General features: G+C 41.5%; 1 protein-coding gene across 4 annotated transcripts in view; it reads left to right on the forward strand.

Moving 5' to 3' along the window:
• The window catches only part of LOC141779802 (glutamate receptor ionotropic, kainate 2), a 342,007-nt gene that overhangs the window by 299,750 nt on the left and 23,919 nt on the right, over positions 1–18,338 (forward strand). For 2 of the 4 annotated variants that reach the window (XM_074654834.1, XM_074654832.1), the window contains 2 exons: positions 13,854–14,104; positions 14,385–14,412. In XM_074654834.1, coding sequence (XP_074510935.1) covers positions 13,854–14,104; positions 14,385–14,412 — 279 coding nt within the window. Of the gene's footprint in view, positions 1–13,853; positions 14,105–14,384; positions 14,626–18,338 lie in introns of those variants that run through there. The other 2 variants (XM_074654835.1, XM_074654833.1) reach the window with 2 other exon arrangements.

The following is an 18,338-nucleotide window of genomic DNA, read 5'->3' on the forward strand; positions in this document are numbered from 1 at the left end:
CAATCCATGGAAGAAAAGGGTTTGTGATTCCATGTGTTGAAGTTGTGGCTCCAAGTCAAAGAGGTCGTCTTTGCTGTTAGTTTGGTGCTAACTTCTTTGCTTGATAGCTTGAAGTTAGCTGGTGGAAAGGGCAGAGCACTCGCGTCGTCTGCCGTTTGGTTCCTTGGTTGCAATGGATGTTTCCTAACAGGCCATTGATCAGAACCAGAAGTGTTTTGCAAGTTCTGGACTTGAGAGCCGTTCACCTCAACCAGGTCAGCCTGGGTTGAGTAGATGAAGAGCAGAGAGAGCGCAGCAGCTCACCTCTCACACGTCAGGAGAGATGAGCAGATGAGAAGAAAGAGACGAAAGAGAAGGAACAAAGAACATTCCTCTGGTTTTGTTCTGTGTGAATTTCACACCTAGGTGTGAAATGTTACTGTAGCCAATGAGGACTGAGATGAGTCCTGTGGTCAAGGATCAGGTTACTGAGGTCATGAGGTCACTTGAAACCAGCCAGATGCTGGGTCCCTACAGTAGAATAAAAAAGAAAGTTATGAAATACCCAGACATCTATAATCGGCAACAACAAAATATCATCAGCGTCATCTGCCTTCAGAAATCGGTCTACGTGGAGAATAGATGATATCCAGCGGCTGCATCGTCCTGACAAATCAGGGAAATGTCCTCTGGGACTGTGAGTTCTGGCAAGGTCGTTGGCTGTTTGTGTATGCTCTGCTGGTCAGCCTCACAAGGTAATTTGAGTGACTGTTTTGCTGTGTGTGAAAACAGTGGAGGTAGGCTATATTTGCTTTGGCTGATTGCATTTCTTGACTGATGTGCTCCTTTTGAAGGTTTGCTACAGTACGTGTGCATCGGCCTGTTTGCTTTTGTGGGTCTACATGCATGACTAGATGACTGTATACATCTATTCATATTATACACGTGCATGTCTGCATGTCACTGGAAGAAAGGGAGGGAGCTTAAGAGGGTGAGGGGAATGAAGGGGAAGTGAGTGCTCGCCTCCGGCATCTTGTGCACCACACAGATTGTCCGTAGTGAGGAAAGGAGGGGTGTTCGCATCATTACTCCCTGGTGGCCCATTCACAGGCAGTCAGAACAAGGTATTTAAATTGCTAATCCTACCCTTTTAGTACCCTTTACCATATGCAGCCTGTATTCCCATGTAGCCGGGCCATTTAACATATATCTCATTGACTTCAACAGAGAGTAGGTGTCGGCCTGAATTAGAACTCGGGCCCTGATAGAGCCACAGCACTCAGCGCGCGGCCCCTTGGCAGCTCCCTCAGCTCTGTAATGGACAGACTGAGTTCACCTCCCAGCTGTTAGTCATAGCTCATTCTAATGGTGTGTTTACTACATGACGCCTCTCGTGGCAACTTCTGCTGTTTCTCAGGGCAACGTCTAAACAGATAAAGGGCGGCTGTAGAACAAACATGGATCCCGTGGTTGTCAGGAGGAGTTATTTTTTTATTTTGTTGAGGAGAATTATGGACCACCTTTCACATTATAATTTGCTATATTAGCATGTTGCCGACGCAGAAAGTTTTCCAGCCCAGAACCCACATAAAGAACCTTTAGATGCTTTACGTGAGGCCGTGGCTCAGCAGAAAGAGAAGGTTGTCCATTAACTGCAGGGGTCCTACCGTCCACATGTTGAAGTGTCCTAGAGCAAGACGGTGAACCCCAACTACTCCCAATGATTGGGCCAGTACCTTGCATGGGAGCTTGCAGCCATCGGTGTGTGAGTGAGTGTATGAAAGGGTCAATGAGAGGCAAATTGTAAATCACTTTGGATAAAAGCACTACAGAAATCCATTCACCATTACCCGTGATGACATTACACCAAGTGACATATTCAAATCCAGAGAGACTCCATGTTTGCTTCCTGCTGCACCAATATGTCCGTCAACTGGACATATTCCAGATGTCTTGTTTATCATTACATACACATTCTACCTAAATTCAGTCTCTTATATTGGATATCTTTGGAAACGTTGGGACCTCCACTGAATTTCAAAATTACATTGGACAATGTTCTGCTGCACAGCATACATCTGTAAGTTTTAAAACAGTCCAGGGGTCCCCAGCAAAAAGGAATCATTTATTTTCACGATCTGTAAGTAAGTAACACAATGACAGAATGTCATGGGTTTCATACACTTTCTGTAATAGCACATCTAAAAGCAAAACAACTATCAGATGGGGGACCCTGGGACAAGATCTGATCAAATAGGACTCTGTGGTCTAATTTGTGTCAGTTTAGGGGTCCTTGATGTGAAAACGTTTGGGAACCACTGAAATAGTCTATATACAGTAAATCGAAATAACCCAATGACACAAATGCAACAGAATGCAAACATAGTGATGATGGTTATTCAGCCTGTCTGTGTATCACTTTGATATCTCATAAATTATAGTGGCCAGATTGTCATGAAATGTGCTGTGAATATTTACAGTCCCCAGACAATGATAACAGTACAAGAAGTCAGTGAGTTCCTTTCAAAATGCACGGAGAATATGGAAAGGTCCAGTAATCAGGCGCAGCAATGGTGCAAAACTAAGACATAGGCTGCATTCGAAACTGCCTACTACATACTACTGAGGAACGCAGTATGCAGTATACAGTACATACTGCATACTACTGAGGAACGCAGTATGCAGTATACAGTACATACTGCATACTGCGTTCCTCAGTAGTGTGTAGTATGAAACAGTTAAAGTGATGTATTTTGCAGTATGTTAGACCAGGCTTTAGCCTTTAAACCAGCACTTAAAGCACTGGACAGAAAAACTAACTCGTACCACTATTACAATATTATCTGAAAAAAGACATCTGTGTTGTGATATTTAAACAAACTATCCGTCATCAAGGAAATCAAAGCCTCTCATCTAAAGACCGGTCTCTAGAGAGCTCCAGCCAGCTCACAGCGGTCTGTGAGCGTGACTACCCGGCTGGCTGGCAGCAACTCCAGCAGGCGCTAGCTAGCTGTGACGGCAGTTTGTGGAGCTTCTCAACTCCGAAAACGTAGCAGCAAATGTTCAATTCGCCGTCTAATATATTCTAAATATTCTAAATCTACACAGTTGATTTCTCGCCTCAAAAATGTTCAGAAGTGAATTTCGTGATGAAATAGCTACGAAAAATGTAAAAAACAAGCCGTTTTTGGCTGCTGATGTAACCGTAGCCTGTAGCGGTCCAGCGCTTTGCATTGTGGGATAAAGTAGGCGAGGTAGACTGGTCTGATGCAGACTGGAGATTTTTTCCAAATCAGTATGACATCCAGGTATTTTTGGCATACTGTAGATTTTGCTTTTGTTCGCATACTACATACTACATACTATATACTACATACTACATACTACATACTGCATATTGCATACTACACACTACATACTACATAATACATACTGCATACTACATACTACATACTTTATACTACATACTACATACTATATACTGCATACTACACACTGCATACTGCATACTACACACTGCATACTATATACTACATACTACATACTGTATACTACACACTGCATACTGCATACTGCATACTACACACTGCATACTGCATACTACATACTACATACTACAAACTGCATACTGCATACTAAATACTGCATACTACACACTGCATACTGCATACTACACACTGCATACTATATACTACATACTACACACTGCATACTACACACTGCATACTATATACTACATACTACACACTGCATACTACACGCTGCATAGTGCATACTACATACTGTATACTACACACTGCATACTGCATACTGCATACTACATACTACAAACTGCATACTGCATACTAAATACTGCATACTGCATACTAAATACTGCATACTACATAATACATACTATATACACTGCATACTGCATACTACATACTACACACTGCATACTGCATACTACATACTACATACTACACACTAAATACTGCATACTACACACTGCATACTGCATACTACATACTACATACTATATACTACATACTACATACTACATACTATATACTACATACTACATACTACATACTGCATATTGCATACTACACACTGCATACTACATACTACATAATACATACTGCATACTACATACTATATACTACACACTGCATACTATATACTACATACTACACACTGCATACTACACACTGCATACTACATACTGTATACTACACACTGCATACTGCATACTACACACTGCATACTACACACTGCATACTACACACTGCATACTACATACTAAATACTGCATACTACACACTGCATACTGCATACTACATACTACATACTACATACTGCATACTACACACTGCACACTACATACTACATAATACATACTATATACTGCATACTGCATACTGCATACTACATACTACATACTACACACTGCATACTGCATACTGCATACTACACACTGCATACTACATATTACATTTTGGCCAAATCAGTACATACTACTAGTATAGTATGAGGTTATACTACTAGTATAGTATGAGGTTGTACTAGTATAGTATGAGGTTGTACTACTAGTATAGTATGAGGTTGTACTAGTATAGTATGAGGTTGTACTACTAGTGTAGTGTGAGGTTGTACTACTAGTATAGTATGAGGTTGTACTACTAGTATAGTGTGAGGTTGTACTACTAGTATAGTATGAGGTTGTACTACTAGTATAGTATGAGGTTGTACTACTAGTATAGTATGAGGTAGTACTACTAGTGTAGTGTGAGGTTGTACTATTAGTATAGTATGAGGTAGTACTACTAGTATAGTATGAGGTTGTACTACAAGTGTAGTGTGAGGTTGTACTACTAGTATAGTATGAGGTTGTACTTCTAGTATAGTATGAGGTAGTACTACTAGTATAGTATGAGGTAGTACTACTAGTATAGTATGAGGTTGTACTACTAGTATAGTATGAGGTAGTACTACTAGTATAGTATGAGGTTGTACTGCTAGTATAGTGTGAGGGTGTACTACTAGTGTAGTGTGAGGTTGTACTACTAGTATAGTGTGAGGTTGTGCTACTAGTATAGAGTGAGGTTGTACTACTAGTATAGTATGAGGTTGTACTACTAGTATAGAGTGAGGTTGTACTACTAGTATAGTGTGAGGTTGTACTACTAGTATAGTGTGAGGTTGTACTACTAGTATAGAGTGAGGTTGTACTACTAGTATAGTGTGAGGTTGTACTACTAGTATAGAGTGAGGTTGTACTACTAGTATAGTGTGAGGTTGCACTACTAGTATAGTGTGAGGTTGTACTACTAGTATAGTATGAGGTTGCACTACTAGTATAGAGTGAGGTTGTACTACTAGTATAGTGTGAGGTTGTACTACTAGTATAGTGTGAGGTTGTACTACTAGTATAGTATGAGGTTGTACTACTAGTATAGAGTGAGGTTGTACTACTAGTATAGTGTGAGGTTGTACTACTAGTGTAGTATTAGGTTTAGAATACAGCCATGTATCTATCTATTTATGTTTATCTATTCACATCTCGACAATTAATGCATCATATTTGAATAGAGATGTCTGAAAGTGCATATACATATCAGAGGAAAACAGGGGGTGCATCTATATGGTCATGTTGTAGTATGGAGATGAAAAAGTGATATCAAGCCATCCCTAATTCTAAATGTACAAAAACAAAACAGTTAAGATAGAAATATTCATCATGGCAACTCCAATGTCTCGCATCTGCCCAAGCGACAGCAGCGTGTCTGTCTGCTGGGATGCAGGCAGGGGGGATGTCTGCTCTCCACAGTCTCAGAGTGTGAAGCTAAGATGACTTTTCTTCCCTTCCTCTCTTTAAGCTGGTGTTTCTGGCAGGTTGTACTGCACCGGGTGCTCTGTAGTGGAGAGAGCTTGGCCCCAAAGCTGGGACGCTGTGTTTCAAATGTGTTCCCACCAACTTTAGTTCTTTTCTTCTGATCATTTGCCGTGTTTTTGTTGTTTTTTTGACAAAGAAACCGTGTGTGTTTTTCTGTGTATTTGTCATTAAATGCAGTCTACTACCATCACAGGTTGTATTTGCCCATTTTATGCAGGCGGCTTGTGCAGCCATGTCGCCTCCTCTGCCCCGACTGAAGTCTCAGGAGGCTCTGCATTATTCATCATTCTTCTTTTCTCTTTGTCTCTCTCCCTGATGAGTATCAATCTTCATTTAGCTTCATTAGGCTGCATTAATCAAACAGGGAAAGGGGGAAGTGTCTGCGCTGCTTGTCAGCAGGCTGCTGTCCTTCCAGTCGCCCGCCGGGCTGTTCAGCTTCGCCTCGTAAACAGGAAGGGTCCTGAATGCATTTCTGTGAGATAGAAGATCTCCAATGCCATGACCTGCGGCGATTTAGCCCAACTCAACCCCCCACCACTTTCACCACCACCCGAGCACACTCTGGGATGTGTGTGATAGAGAGAGAGAGAGGATATTAGACAGAGAGCGCACACAGAATGAAGATGCAGCAGAGACATTGGTTCTCTGAAGGGCCCTGGGTGATGGTGATGGTGATGGTGATGGTGATGGTGATGGTGATGGTGATGATGGTGATGGTGATGGTGATGGTGATGGTGATGGTGATGGTGATGGTGATGGTGATGGTGATGGTGGTGGTGGTGATGATGGTGGTGATGATGGTGGTGATGATGGTGATGATGGTGATGATGGTGGTGATGATGGTGATGGTGGTGATGGTGGTGATGATGGTGATGATGGTGGTGATGATGGTGATGATGGTGATGGTGTTGATGATGGTGATGGTGATGGTGATGGTGATGATGGTGGTGATGATTGTGGTGATGGTGATGATGGTGATGGTGGTGATGATGGTGATGATGGTGATGGTGTTGATGATGGTGATGGTGATGGTGATGATGGTGATGATGATGGTGGTGATGATTGTGGTGATGGTGGTGATGATGGTGGTGATGACCTGAAGAACACTGAGCCTTCATCTTAAAATCTTAATGGATGTGACCAAGAGCAGATGAGGAGTTGAGATGTAGAAGAATCATTCTTTCAAAGGTGCAAAAGGATCAAAACATAGAGAATGTATTATAAAAAGGTCCACATTTTTATTTTATTTATGTTATTAGGTGTAAGGCTCCGGCAGTAATCGTTGAAACAGATGAATACTTAGAATGTTGAGAATAATTTAAAAAAAGAATAATATTTATTTATTAAATCCAAATGTAAAAGTAATAAAGACATTGGAGACTCAGGCTTCAGGGTACATTGATTTTCTCTTTCTCTTAGAATAACGATTACATGCAAATGTATGTATATATGTATTATTGTAAATCAATTAACAACACAAAACGATGACGGATATTGTCCAGAAACCCTCACAGGTACTGCATTTGGCATAAAAATATGCTCCAATCATAACATGTCAAACTGCAGCCCAACAGGCAACAACAGCTGTCAGTGTGTCAGTGTGCTGACTTGACTATGACTTGCCCCAAACTGCATGTGATTATCATAAAGTGGGCATGTCTGTAAAGGGGAGACTCGTGGGTACCCATAGAACCCATTTACATTCACTGATCTGGAGGTCAGAGGTCATTTAGCGTGAGTTTGGAGCGTTATTTAACCTCCTTGACTACAGGCTAGTCTGAAAGCTGAACCAGTTACAACCTAAAAATTGCAAGTTACGTTAATGCGTTAAAGAAATTAGTTGCGTTAAATCTAATTTGCGTTAATGTGTTAGTATCGCATTAACTTTGACAGCCCTAGTTATAACACATCTGCTGACTCCGTTCTTTACAGGGATTGTATGAAGGTGATGAAGTATGTCCGTGAATGTTTGATATAAGATATGAGTTTACAGTTAATGATAGTTCCTCCTCGATATAGAGAAGTTTCACCCGTAATACTCGTTGACTTCTTGCTTCTTAACTGAATATTTTGTTTGTACGCCCCCTAACGTTAAAGAGAACACTGCAATGAACAACACGTTGAGCATGAATGCCTTGCCATCTGTGGAGGCCCACAGTGTATCTCTCGTGCGAGCATAAACAAGAATATAAAATATATTTATAACACAGAATCTATGATGCTTTCCAGTTCCAGAATATAATCATTTGAAACCCGTACACATATTTATTTGCTGCTCTTTGTGTTTGTTCCTAGTCTTAAAGAGAGCAGCACTTGATGGGCTAAAAATACACATCTTCAGAGTGTAAGGCATGCAGCAGCACATTTACATTTCTCTTTCTTCATTGTGAGACAATGCAACAGGGATCTGTGTGCTATTACACTGCTTTGATCTGGCAGATTACATCTATGTGTTGTATTCTGTCACTTTGCTCTACTCGTCCCTGAATTGGAGGATTAAGCACCTCTTTTCTGGTCACACATGCAGCTCACAAATTAACATATTGCGAGGGAGAACAACACATTTCTACATCTATCCCACATCCAGACTGTCATTAGAGGTTCAGTCCCAGTGAGATGTGATTGATGTTATGCAGAGCTCACCTTGTTTATTAACACAGCAATGTGTGCAGCATCATATTTACATTCACGCATCAACTACGTGTCCTATTTCAGTTTCAGATTTTTCCTTATGTGATCACATCTGATGATGACTACTCAGTGTGAACATTGAAATTAGAAATTTCCATCAGAACTAAAAGGACATAATTAGTGAATCAGAGACTGAGAAAAAGCAACTTGCATGAATATTTGATTTAAACAGGAAGAGAAGTTTAAAACTCTCTCTTGATCAGATACACAGTAATCAATCAATAAATCAATATTCAGTGAAGGATGAAGTCGTCCCATTTGTGGTGACAGTCAACCGGATCACACCCCACCCAAACTTTAAAAGTTTACATTTTTTAAATTCCTTTTATGCTTGAGCATAGTTGGCCCATAAAGCTTCTTCTGATTCTCACAATAACACTTTCATACTGTATCTCTAGCCAGCATTTCTCATCAGGTTCCTGTGTAGTGTAGCAACACTCAGAACCTGCCGGAGCAAAAAACATTGAAATACTGGAAAAAGACCAAATAATAATACATGAAGGGAAACCAAATCCATACATATGAAATATTAGATTGTTACATATAAACCTTTAAAGAAAAATCATAAACCAACTCATGCACCCTCGAACAACATCTGCACGACAATTCAGCATCACCTCCATAATTGTATACAAGTCGTCTCAAAAAAGCTCCAATTATGAAATACTGTACAGGGGTGTCAAATGTTGCTGCCTGTTTAGGTACATTTTCCTAGTAGCAGGAATCGTGTATTCAAGTAATAAGCAAGTTAAATAAAAAAAGCATGCAGAACTAAAGGCATGAGGTAGCACAACAAATAAAACATTAAAAGCTGTTCTAAAAAGATGAGTTTTGACTAACATCTTGATTATTAACACGTTGGTGTAGTCACAGATGTGTTTGGGGACAGTTCCAGCAATGGAGAAGGTACCTGTCATCCCAGGTGTGGTTTTTGGTCCTGGATAATGGGACAGGAAGTTTCAGAAGGTGGAGTAGAGCGGTGAGGTCGGAGGAGGTCTGATTGTGGACGGCTTTGTAAGTAAAGAAGCACTTTGAATAGAATCAGTTGAGAGACAGGGAGTCAGTAGAGGTGCTTTAGGACAGGAGTGGAGTGGTGTGGTCACAGGAGTGGTGTGGTCACAGGAGTGGTGTGGTCACATGAGTGGTGTGGTCACAGGAGTGGTGGGGTCACAGGAGTGGTGTGGTCACAGGAGAGGTGTGGTCACAGGAGTGGTGTGGTCCCAGGAGTGATGGGGTCACAGGAGTGGAGTGGTCACAGGAGTGGTGTGGTCACAGGAGTGGTGTGGTCACAGGAGTGGTGTGGTCACAGGAGTGGTGGGGTCACAGGAGTGGTGTGGTCACAGGAGAGGTGTGGTCACAGGAGTGGTGTGGTCACAGGAGTGGTGTGGTCACAGGAGTGGTGTGGTCACAGGAGAGGTGTAGTCACAGGAGTGGAGTGGTCACAGGAGTGGTGTGGTCACAGGAGTGGTGTGGTCACAGGAGTGGTGTGGTCACAGGAGTGGTGGGGTCACAGGAGTGGTGTGGTCACAGGAGAGGTGTGGTCACAGGAGTGGTGTGGTCACAGGAGTGGTGTGGTCACAGGAGTGGTGTGGTCACAGGAGAGGTGTAGTCACAGGAGTGGTGTGGTCACACCTCGTGGTGTGGTCACAGGAGTGGTGGGGTCACAGGAGTGGTGTGGTCACAGGAGTGGTGGGGTCACAGGAGTGGTGTGGTCACAGGAGAGATGTGGTCACAGGAGTGGTGTGGTCACAGGAGTGGTGTGGTCACAGGAGTGGTGGGGTCACAGGAGTGGTGTGGTCACAGGAGAGGTGTGGTCACAGGAGTGGTGTGGTCACAGGAATGTGAGTGAGTGAGTGAGCAGGCCAGCGGCAGAGCTCTGGATGTACTGAGTTTATTTATGCTTTGGATGTCGTACCATAAAGAATACTATTTCAGTAGTGGCATCTAGATGTGATGAAGGTGTCAGAGCTTCATGGGAAGAAACAACCTGTTCTCACTCCCAACTCGTCAAATACCGCCCTTTGGTCAGCACCCCTCGGCATCAGAAACCGATGCGCGGCGGCACCTTTCAGCAACAGCATGCGATAAACCGGGCTTTCAAGGGACATCACTCATTGGTATCAACAGTCCAGTGAGTCACGAGTCGCTAGTCAGTGAAGTTAACGTCAACTGTGACCGTTTCCTAACCCTACCTAAGTGGTTGTGTTGAGTAAACTTAACTTCCTGTGAAAACATAAGTTTATTTTGAAATGACACTATGCATGTAACGAGCATATAGTGACACGCCGTCCCTGGTCCGTCCAAAAGTAACACAAGAGAGGTACCCTGCGTGTCTGTCTCCGAGGCCGAGGGGCACTGACCAAGCGGCGGTATTTGATAAGTTGGGAGTGAGAACGTGTTGCAAGAAAAGGAGAGGGATGGGCACTGATTTATTGAATCAGTGTGTATAACTGTTGATGTTTTTTTGGTCTGAACCAAAGTATTGGACCGATCGTAGGATACTGCCATCCTTAGGCCTCGTGACTAGACAAACATATCAGTTATTTGTAACTGAGTATGAAGGCCTGTCGCGTTTATGGAGCCTTGAAGTATCAGAGTCGAGCCCAGCCTCGTAATACCAACCGGTTCTCTGCATGACCATGGTGGAGGATAACTAAGGAAACAGCATGGCTCTATTTTCAACTCATGAGGTCAAGAGGCATCAGACCCATTTCATGCTCACGTCAATGTGGGTTATGACACTTGCCAAAACCGTGGCTGGCCCAGTGCAGCGCAGGTCCTGACTGTATGACACAGTGCTCATGTTCATCTCATTCATGATATCACAGCTGAGGTCTTTCCATTTGTTTTGATCGGGCAAAGCTGGCCTAGTTTCAAGGCTGCCTGTTTCTTTGTCCTAACAAGTGATTTATGTGACACACACTGGCTTGTTGTTCCACTCCGGAGCTGAAGGGAAGGTATCTACTGTAGATGGCAATGAATAACTTGGACTGGAGTGCGATTCACATTCACCATCACCATGGTGATAGATGCTTTTGAAGCATGCTGGCCGGCTTGCTCTGAAATAAATAGTCAGATAGCAGAAACCCTTGGGCAGAGATGAAGGACAGAAGAGATATTAAAGAGTGTGAACACAGCCTTGTGACTGCAGCCACACCGCCACGAGGCCCGGGGCTGCTGCTCAAAGCTCCACTGCAGTCGGGGAGCACGGCTGATCGGTGTCACTGTTTAGGCTCTTCTGGGTCCTCTACATAATACTGTTGCTAAACTGCCTCTGCATACTAACGACTAATCACAGAGATCACTACTCCACTGCAGCCAGCCAGTTGATAGTGTTTTCTAATCTAAACATGTTCTCCCTGCTGTGCTCCAGGGAGAGTTCATTCTAAGTGTTTGCCATAATAGGTGTTATTAGTTTTTTAAATAATTCAAGCTGCATTAACATCCTGATTGCGGCGTACTGGCTGTACCGCAGGGAGGGTTTGGAAGAGGGAGGGATTTTTTTTAAACAAGGCTTCACCCTTCAGGTTTAATCAGGGATCTCGACATGTGACTGGTTTTGATCAGCAGAGCGGGGGGGTGATGGGGGGTGCTTTACCTGAGTGGAGAGGGGAGGTGCAGGAGCTGCTGGGAATGGGCAGGAGGGAATATCTCAAGGCTCGCTTTGGGGACGTTAATTTATTAAGCCAAGGTAACGGCTCACAGTGAAAACATTAGCACAGATTAACCATGGCAACTGGTTTTAATTAGACAACTATAGAGGCAGAGTGAGTGGAGATATGAGCCCCATAGATGTGTTTTAGGTTTATTAGTTTAGTGTTGTTGGGCCCGTGGGGACAATGAAATGGTAATGCTAGACATTAGCATTAATATTTTACAATGTTAAACATGCACAATGAAATACACTGGAGTGGAGACTGGAATATACTGAATGCTCACTGGAATATAATGGGGTTTTGATTGAAATACTCCAATACACAGCAATGTGGACTATTTCGTTCTCATTCCCAGGGCGTTAAATACCAATGCTTTGTCCCGGCCGTGTGCTTGTGATACAAACACGAGGCTTTCATCCAGGAGACTGCTGTTCGTGTCCCGTGTGTTGAGTTTCACTTTCACGTTACAATCAGCTGTTCGTTCGTGTCTCGTGTTCAAACATTCAGTGTCATTTTCACTGTACAAACGTAGTAGTTTTAAGTTCATCCATGTAGTTCTTTCCTAAACCTAACTAAGTGGTATCGGTTCCTAAACCTAAAGTGACGCCAAGGGGGCGGGATGTAGCGGCGGAATGTGACGAGTTGGAATGAGAACTTGTTGCCTATTTGTAGAAATGAAGGGGCTTTCCAAAGGTAGGAAATAGGACAGAGGAGGCATGAAATAAATAAAGCAGTTGCACACTGTGCACACACTGATTCATAATAGTAGAAAAATAAGAATGAAAACCTGACTCATAATAAAATAATAGAACATACGTAAGTTTTGACTTGCGTAGGAACAAACTCACAAATAATAACATTGCTGGCAAATATGGGCCATACGAAGCCATACCAAGTAGCCTCTTAAACCCCCCCTACCCGTCGGTGGGTCAGGGTGAGGGTTAAATGATGATCAACAATGTTTTCAATGATGGTAAAAAGTTTCATAGTCATCAAAATGCTTCGGTATGTTTTTAGTGTAACAGAGGTGAGTAAAAGCCATCGGCACACACATAAAACCTGACATTGACTATTCTTAAAAGTGTCATTTTTCATGTGATAAAATTTCAAAGTTATATAGTTCAATACTTTCAAGTATGTCCGTACCAGATTTCAAGACTTTAGACCAATCAGAACAAATGTTGTGGCATTTTTCCTCATCATACTAAATATAGTCTTGTATTATATATTCTGAGGCAACGTGCTGAATCAGAGTACACCTACTGTACAGACGGAGGCTTCAATGAGCGTCTCTGGTTAACAAATAAAACACACAGCAGACACATTCACAAAGGAAAACACATTCGTCAACTTCTGTTTGTATTATTCTGCTTAAAATATATCCAGTACCTGTATTATAAATACTAGTTCTTCAAAATTAAAGGGGACATATCCTGCTCATTTTCAGGTTCATACTTGTATTTTGGGTTCCTACTAGAACATGTTTACATGCTTTAATGTTCAAAAAACACATTATTTTTCTCCTCCTGTCTGTCTGAATATCCCTGTGTTCACCCTCTGTCTGAAACACTCCGTTTTAGCGTTTGTCTCTTTAAGACCCCCTCATGTCATGTTGGTTGCTCACGCTGACTTCATGTCTTTTGGTCCTTCAGGCTCTCCGTACCGAGATAAGATCACTATTGCCATCCTGCAGCTTCAGGAGGAAGGGAAGCTGCACATGATGAAGGAGAAGTGGTGGAGAGGAAATGGCTGCCCGGAGGAGGAGAGTAAGGAGGCCAGCGCCCTCGGAGTGCAGAACATCGGAGGGATCTTCATCGTCCTGGCCGCTGGACTCGTCCTCTCTGTGTTCGTGGCCGTGGGAGAGTTCCTCTACAAGTCCAAACAGAACGCACAACTTGAAAAGGTAAGAAATACCTCTGACTTCCATCTCTGCTTTGTTATTTACAACAATGATAGCAGAATTTCTTACTATAACCACATATGCTATGAAAGGCAGTCTCATGGCAACTACATAAATCTATACATGCTAACAAAATGAAACAAAATATATGCTAAATATATGTTCTGATATATAATTTAAAGGAATCATTTGTTTGCCAATTTGCGGAAACTCACACTATAATGACAGTGCTATATCATATGCAGTAAGATAAGGGTTGGTTTCTTTGCATTTATTCACTTAGGCCCAATGGCGACAACGAGATAAGAAACGTGAGGAATTCTGCTGTCACCATGGATCCAAGCTAGACTTTAACCACCATCTCAAATGACCTCAAGAAAAACTCCAGACACTTTTTTCTGTTGTAATCTAACATGATCTAAAACTTCCCAAAACGATTGAACTGTTTTTATTTGTTTTTCCTGACACTCCTGAGGCAATGGGAACACTAAGAGCAGTTAAATAAAACATCTGGCAGTAATATACAGTTGGATCACAGGTTTGCTCTGCTGCATGACCCATCCACTAACACACACACCCCCACTTCAGCTGTCCATTTCCATTCTGCTTATAATGTAACTATTCTCACCGATCCTACCTGTGGCCTATTTAGTTCATACATAGCCTTTCTAGATCAGTGCAGTAACACAACACAAAGTAAACACTGACACTGAATAGTTGCTGATATAATGGCCTGCACCATCGGAGAAACACTTAGGGCAAGTGTAAATACATAAAACATGACTGAAATAGTGAAATATCATCATGAATATAAGTACCTGGTTTGTCTGTGTTCAGTATCGACTCAGTCCGGTCATAATGCTCAGTTTCACTTTGTCCTGTTCAAAAACTTGAGTCAGTTACTAACTCGTTATTAATCCAGACTTATTCAGCTGCCGTACATATTCTAAGTGCTTTACTCATTTTAACATAGGTCAACTTTAGGCTAGATGCAGCTGTAACTGTTTAAACTGTATTATGATACACAAGTATGTCCAGTGACATAAATAATTATGTATATAACATAGTATGTCCTTTGTACTTGACATCATAAATGCATCTGTATTCATTTCAGTCACAAGTGGTGGATTGTACAATGAAGGTTATATTTACTTTTGTAATGTGTTTGCATTAGCAGACAAAATAGCAGTAATGAGTCATTTCATACGCAGCAGTCAGCTGCAAAAAGCCAGTTAGCTAAAAGTTAACATAAAAAATTATGCAGCTATGACTAGCTAATAAATAAGAGGGAAAAATATGTGACACATATTGTATGTCTAGTTTTTTTTATCACCATTGTTAGTGCAAGAGCTGACAGTGAAGAGGGAGGAGCCCCAATACTGTGGACTGATTTATCATAGTGAGAGGTGGAGAAAGACATGTTTCTTCAGCAGTCAGAAAAAACACAACAGAAGGAATTGTACATTAAGAAAAATCTGATTATTCCTTTTTTATATTTAAATGGGGGGGGGGGGGGGGGGGGGATTTTTGCCTGATATTTTTCAGTCACCAAAATATGTTTAATACTATTTCAATGATCAATAAATTGCATACTGAGATTATAACTGAACTACCAATTTCCACATATAGGTACTTGCCAAATATACACAAGTTGTATATATTATATAATATGTTGTGACCCAGTGTAAATACTGCACCACAATGAAACAATGACCACAGTCATTCATACATATATGCAGATCATTTTGTAAAACTTAATGAAAATGAATTCAAAACATTCTAGAAAGCTGTTGGAATATATTATAATGTCCCACTGTCAGAATTCAGTATTGACTAGGTTGACGTATCTAGTGACTAGGTTGACGTATCTAGTGACTAGGTTGACGTATCTAGTGACTAGGTTGACGTATCAAATGACTAGGTTGATGTATCTGGTGACTAGGTTGACGTATCTAGTGACTGGGTTGACGTATCTAGTAACTAATTTGACGCATTTAGTGACTAGGTTGACGTATCTAGTGACTAGGTTGACGTATCTAGTGACTAGGTTGACATATCAAATGACTAGGTTGACGTATCTAGTGACTAGGTTGACGTATCTAGTGACGGGGTTGACGTATCTAGTAACTAATTTGACGTATTTAGTGACTAGGTTGACGTATCTAGTGATAAAGTTGACATATCTAGTGACTAGGTTGACGTATCTAGTGACTAGGTTAACGTATTTAGTGACTAGGTTGACGTATCTAGTGACTAAGTTGACGTATCTAATGACTAGGTTGACGTATCTAGTGACTGGGTTGACGTATCATGTGACTAATTTGACGTATCTAGTGATAAAGTTGACATATCTAGTGACTAGGTTGACGTATTTAGTGACTAGGTTGACGTATCTAGTGACTAAGTTGACGTATCTAATGACTAGGTTGACGTAACAAGTGATTGGGTTGACCTATCTAGTGACTAGGTTGATATATCTAGTGATTAGCTTGACGTATCTAGTGACTAGGTTGACGTATCTAGTGACTGGGTTGACGTATTTAGTGACTAGGTTGACGTATCTAGTGACTAAGTTGACGTATCTAATGACTAGGTTGACGTAACAAGTGATTGGGTTGACCTATCTAGTAACTAGGTTGATATATCTAGTGATTAGCTTGACGTATCTAGTGACTAGGTTGACGTATCTAGTGATTAGGTTAACGTATCTAGTGACTAGGTTGACGTATCTAGGGATGAGGTTGATGTATCTAGTGACTAGGTTGACGTATCTAGTGACTAGGTTGATGTAACAAGTGATTGGGTTGACGTATCTAGTGACTAGGTTGACGTATCTAGTGATTAGCTTGATGTATCTAGTGACTAGGTTGACGTATCTAGTGACTAGGTTGACGTATCTAGTGATTAGGTTGACATATCTAGTGACTAGGTTGACGTAACAAGTGATTCGTTTGACGTATCTAGTGACTAGGTTGACGTATCTAGTGACTAGGTTGACATATCTAGTGACTAGGTTGACGTAACAAGTGATTGGGTTGACGTATCTAGTGACTAGGTTGACGTATCTAGTGACTAGATTGACGTATCTAGTGACTAGGTTGACGTATCTAGTGATAAAGTTGACGTATCTAGTGACTAGGTTGACGTATCTAGTGACTAAGTTGACGTATCTAATGACTAGGTTGACGTATCTAGTGACTGGGTTGACGTATCATGTGACTAATTTGACGTATCTAGTGATAAAGTTGACGTATTTAGTGACTAGGTTGACGTATCTAGTGACTAAGTTGACGTATCTAATGACTAGGTTGACGTATCTAGTGACTGGGTTGACGTATCATGTGACTAATTTGACGTATCTAGTGATAAAGTTGACATATCTAGTGACTAGGTTGACGTATTTAGTGACTAGGTTGACGTATCTAGTGACTAAGTTGACGTATCTAATGACTAGGTTGACGTAACAAGTGATTGGGTTGACCTATCTAGTGACTAGGTTGATATATCTAGTGATTAGCTTGACGTATCTAGTGACTAGGTTGACGTATCTAGTGACTAGGTTGACGTATCTAGTGATAAAGTTGACGTATCTAGTGACTAGGTTGACGTATCTAGTGACTAGGTTGACGTATCTAGTGATTAGGTTGACGTATCTAGTGACTAGGTTGACGTAACAAGTGATTGGGTTGACTTATCTAGTGACTAGGTTGACGTATCTAGTGACTAGGTTGACGTAAAAAGAGATTGGGTTGACGTATCTAGTGACTAGGTTGACCTATCTTCTGTAGTTGAAAATATGTTCTAAACTCTTTGAGGGTGATTACCAATTTAACCATTATCCAGTAAGTGACTAGAGACAGCAGAGATCCTTTAACCGAGTCCTCTGCCTGTGTTGTTTTGCTTTAAAAGTACTCGACTACCGGAGGAGGAAAGAACCATTAATCCCATTGTCTGGAGTGATGCAGTACTCATCCTGGAAGAGTTCAGTAACAGCTTCCTTCAACATTTGATTGTATTGATTGTACAGTGTTTTAGGTTCCCCCAGTAACCCTATACCGAGGAGTCAGACACCTGTCATTCTGTTAAGTAAATACACTCAGAACACCCAAATATGTTATAATCACATACTGTACATATAGTGGAAACACATACACACCACAAGGCTAGGCCCGTGAATAACAATACATTATAGTGTAAAAGCCATGGCAACCAGGGTCACTAATGTTTCCCTTCTAAA

Source organism: Sebastes fasciatus, chromosome 12 (genome assembly GCF_043250625.1).
Source record: "Sebastes fasciatus isolate fSebFas1 chromosome 12, fSebFas1.pri, whole genome shotgun sequence".
In the NCBI taxonomy this organism is placed as follows: domain Eukaryota; kingdom Metazoa; phylum Chordata; class Actinopteri; order Perciformes; family Sebastidae; genus Sebastes; species Sebastes fasciatus.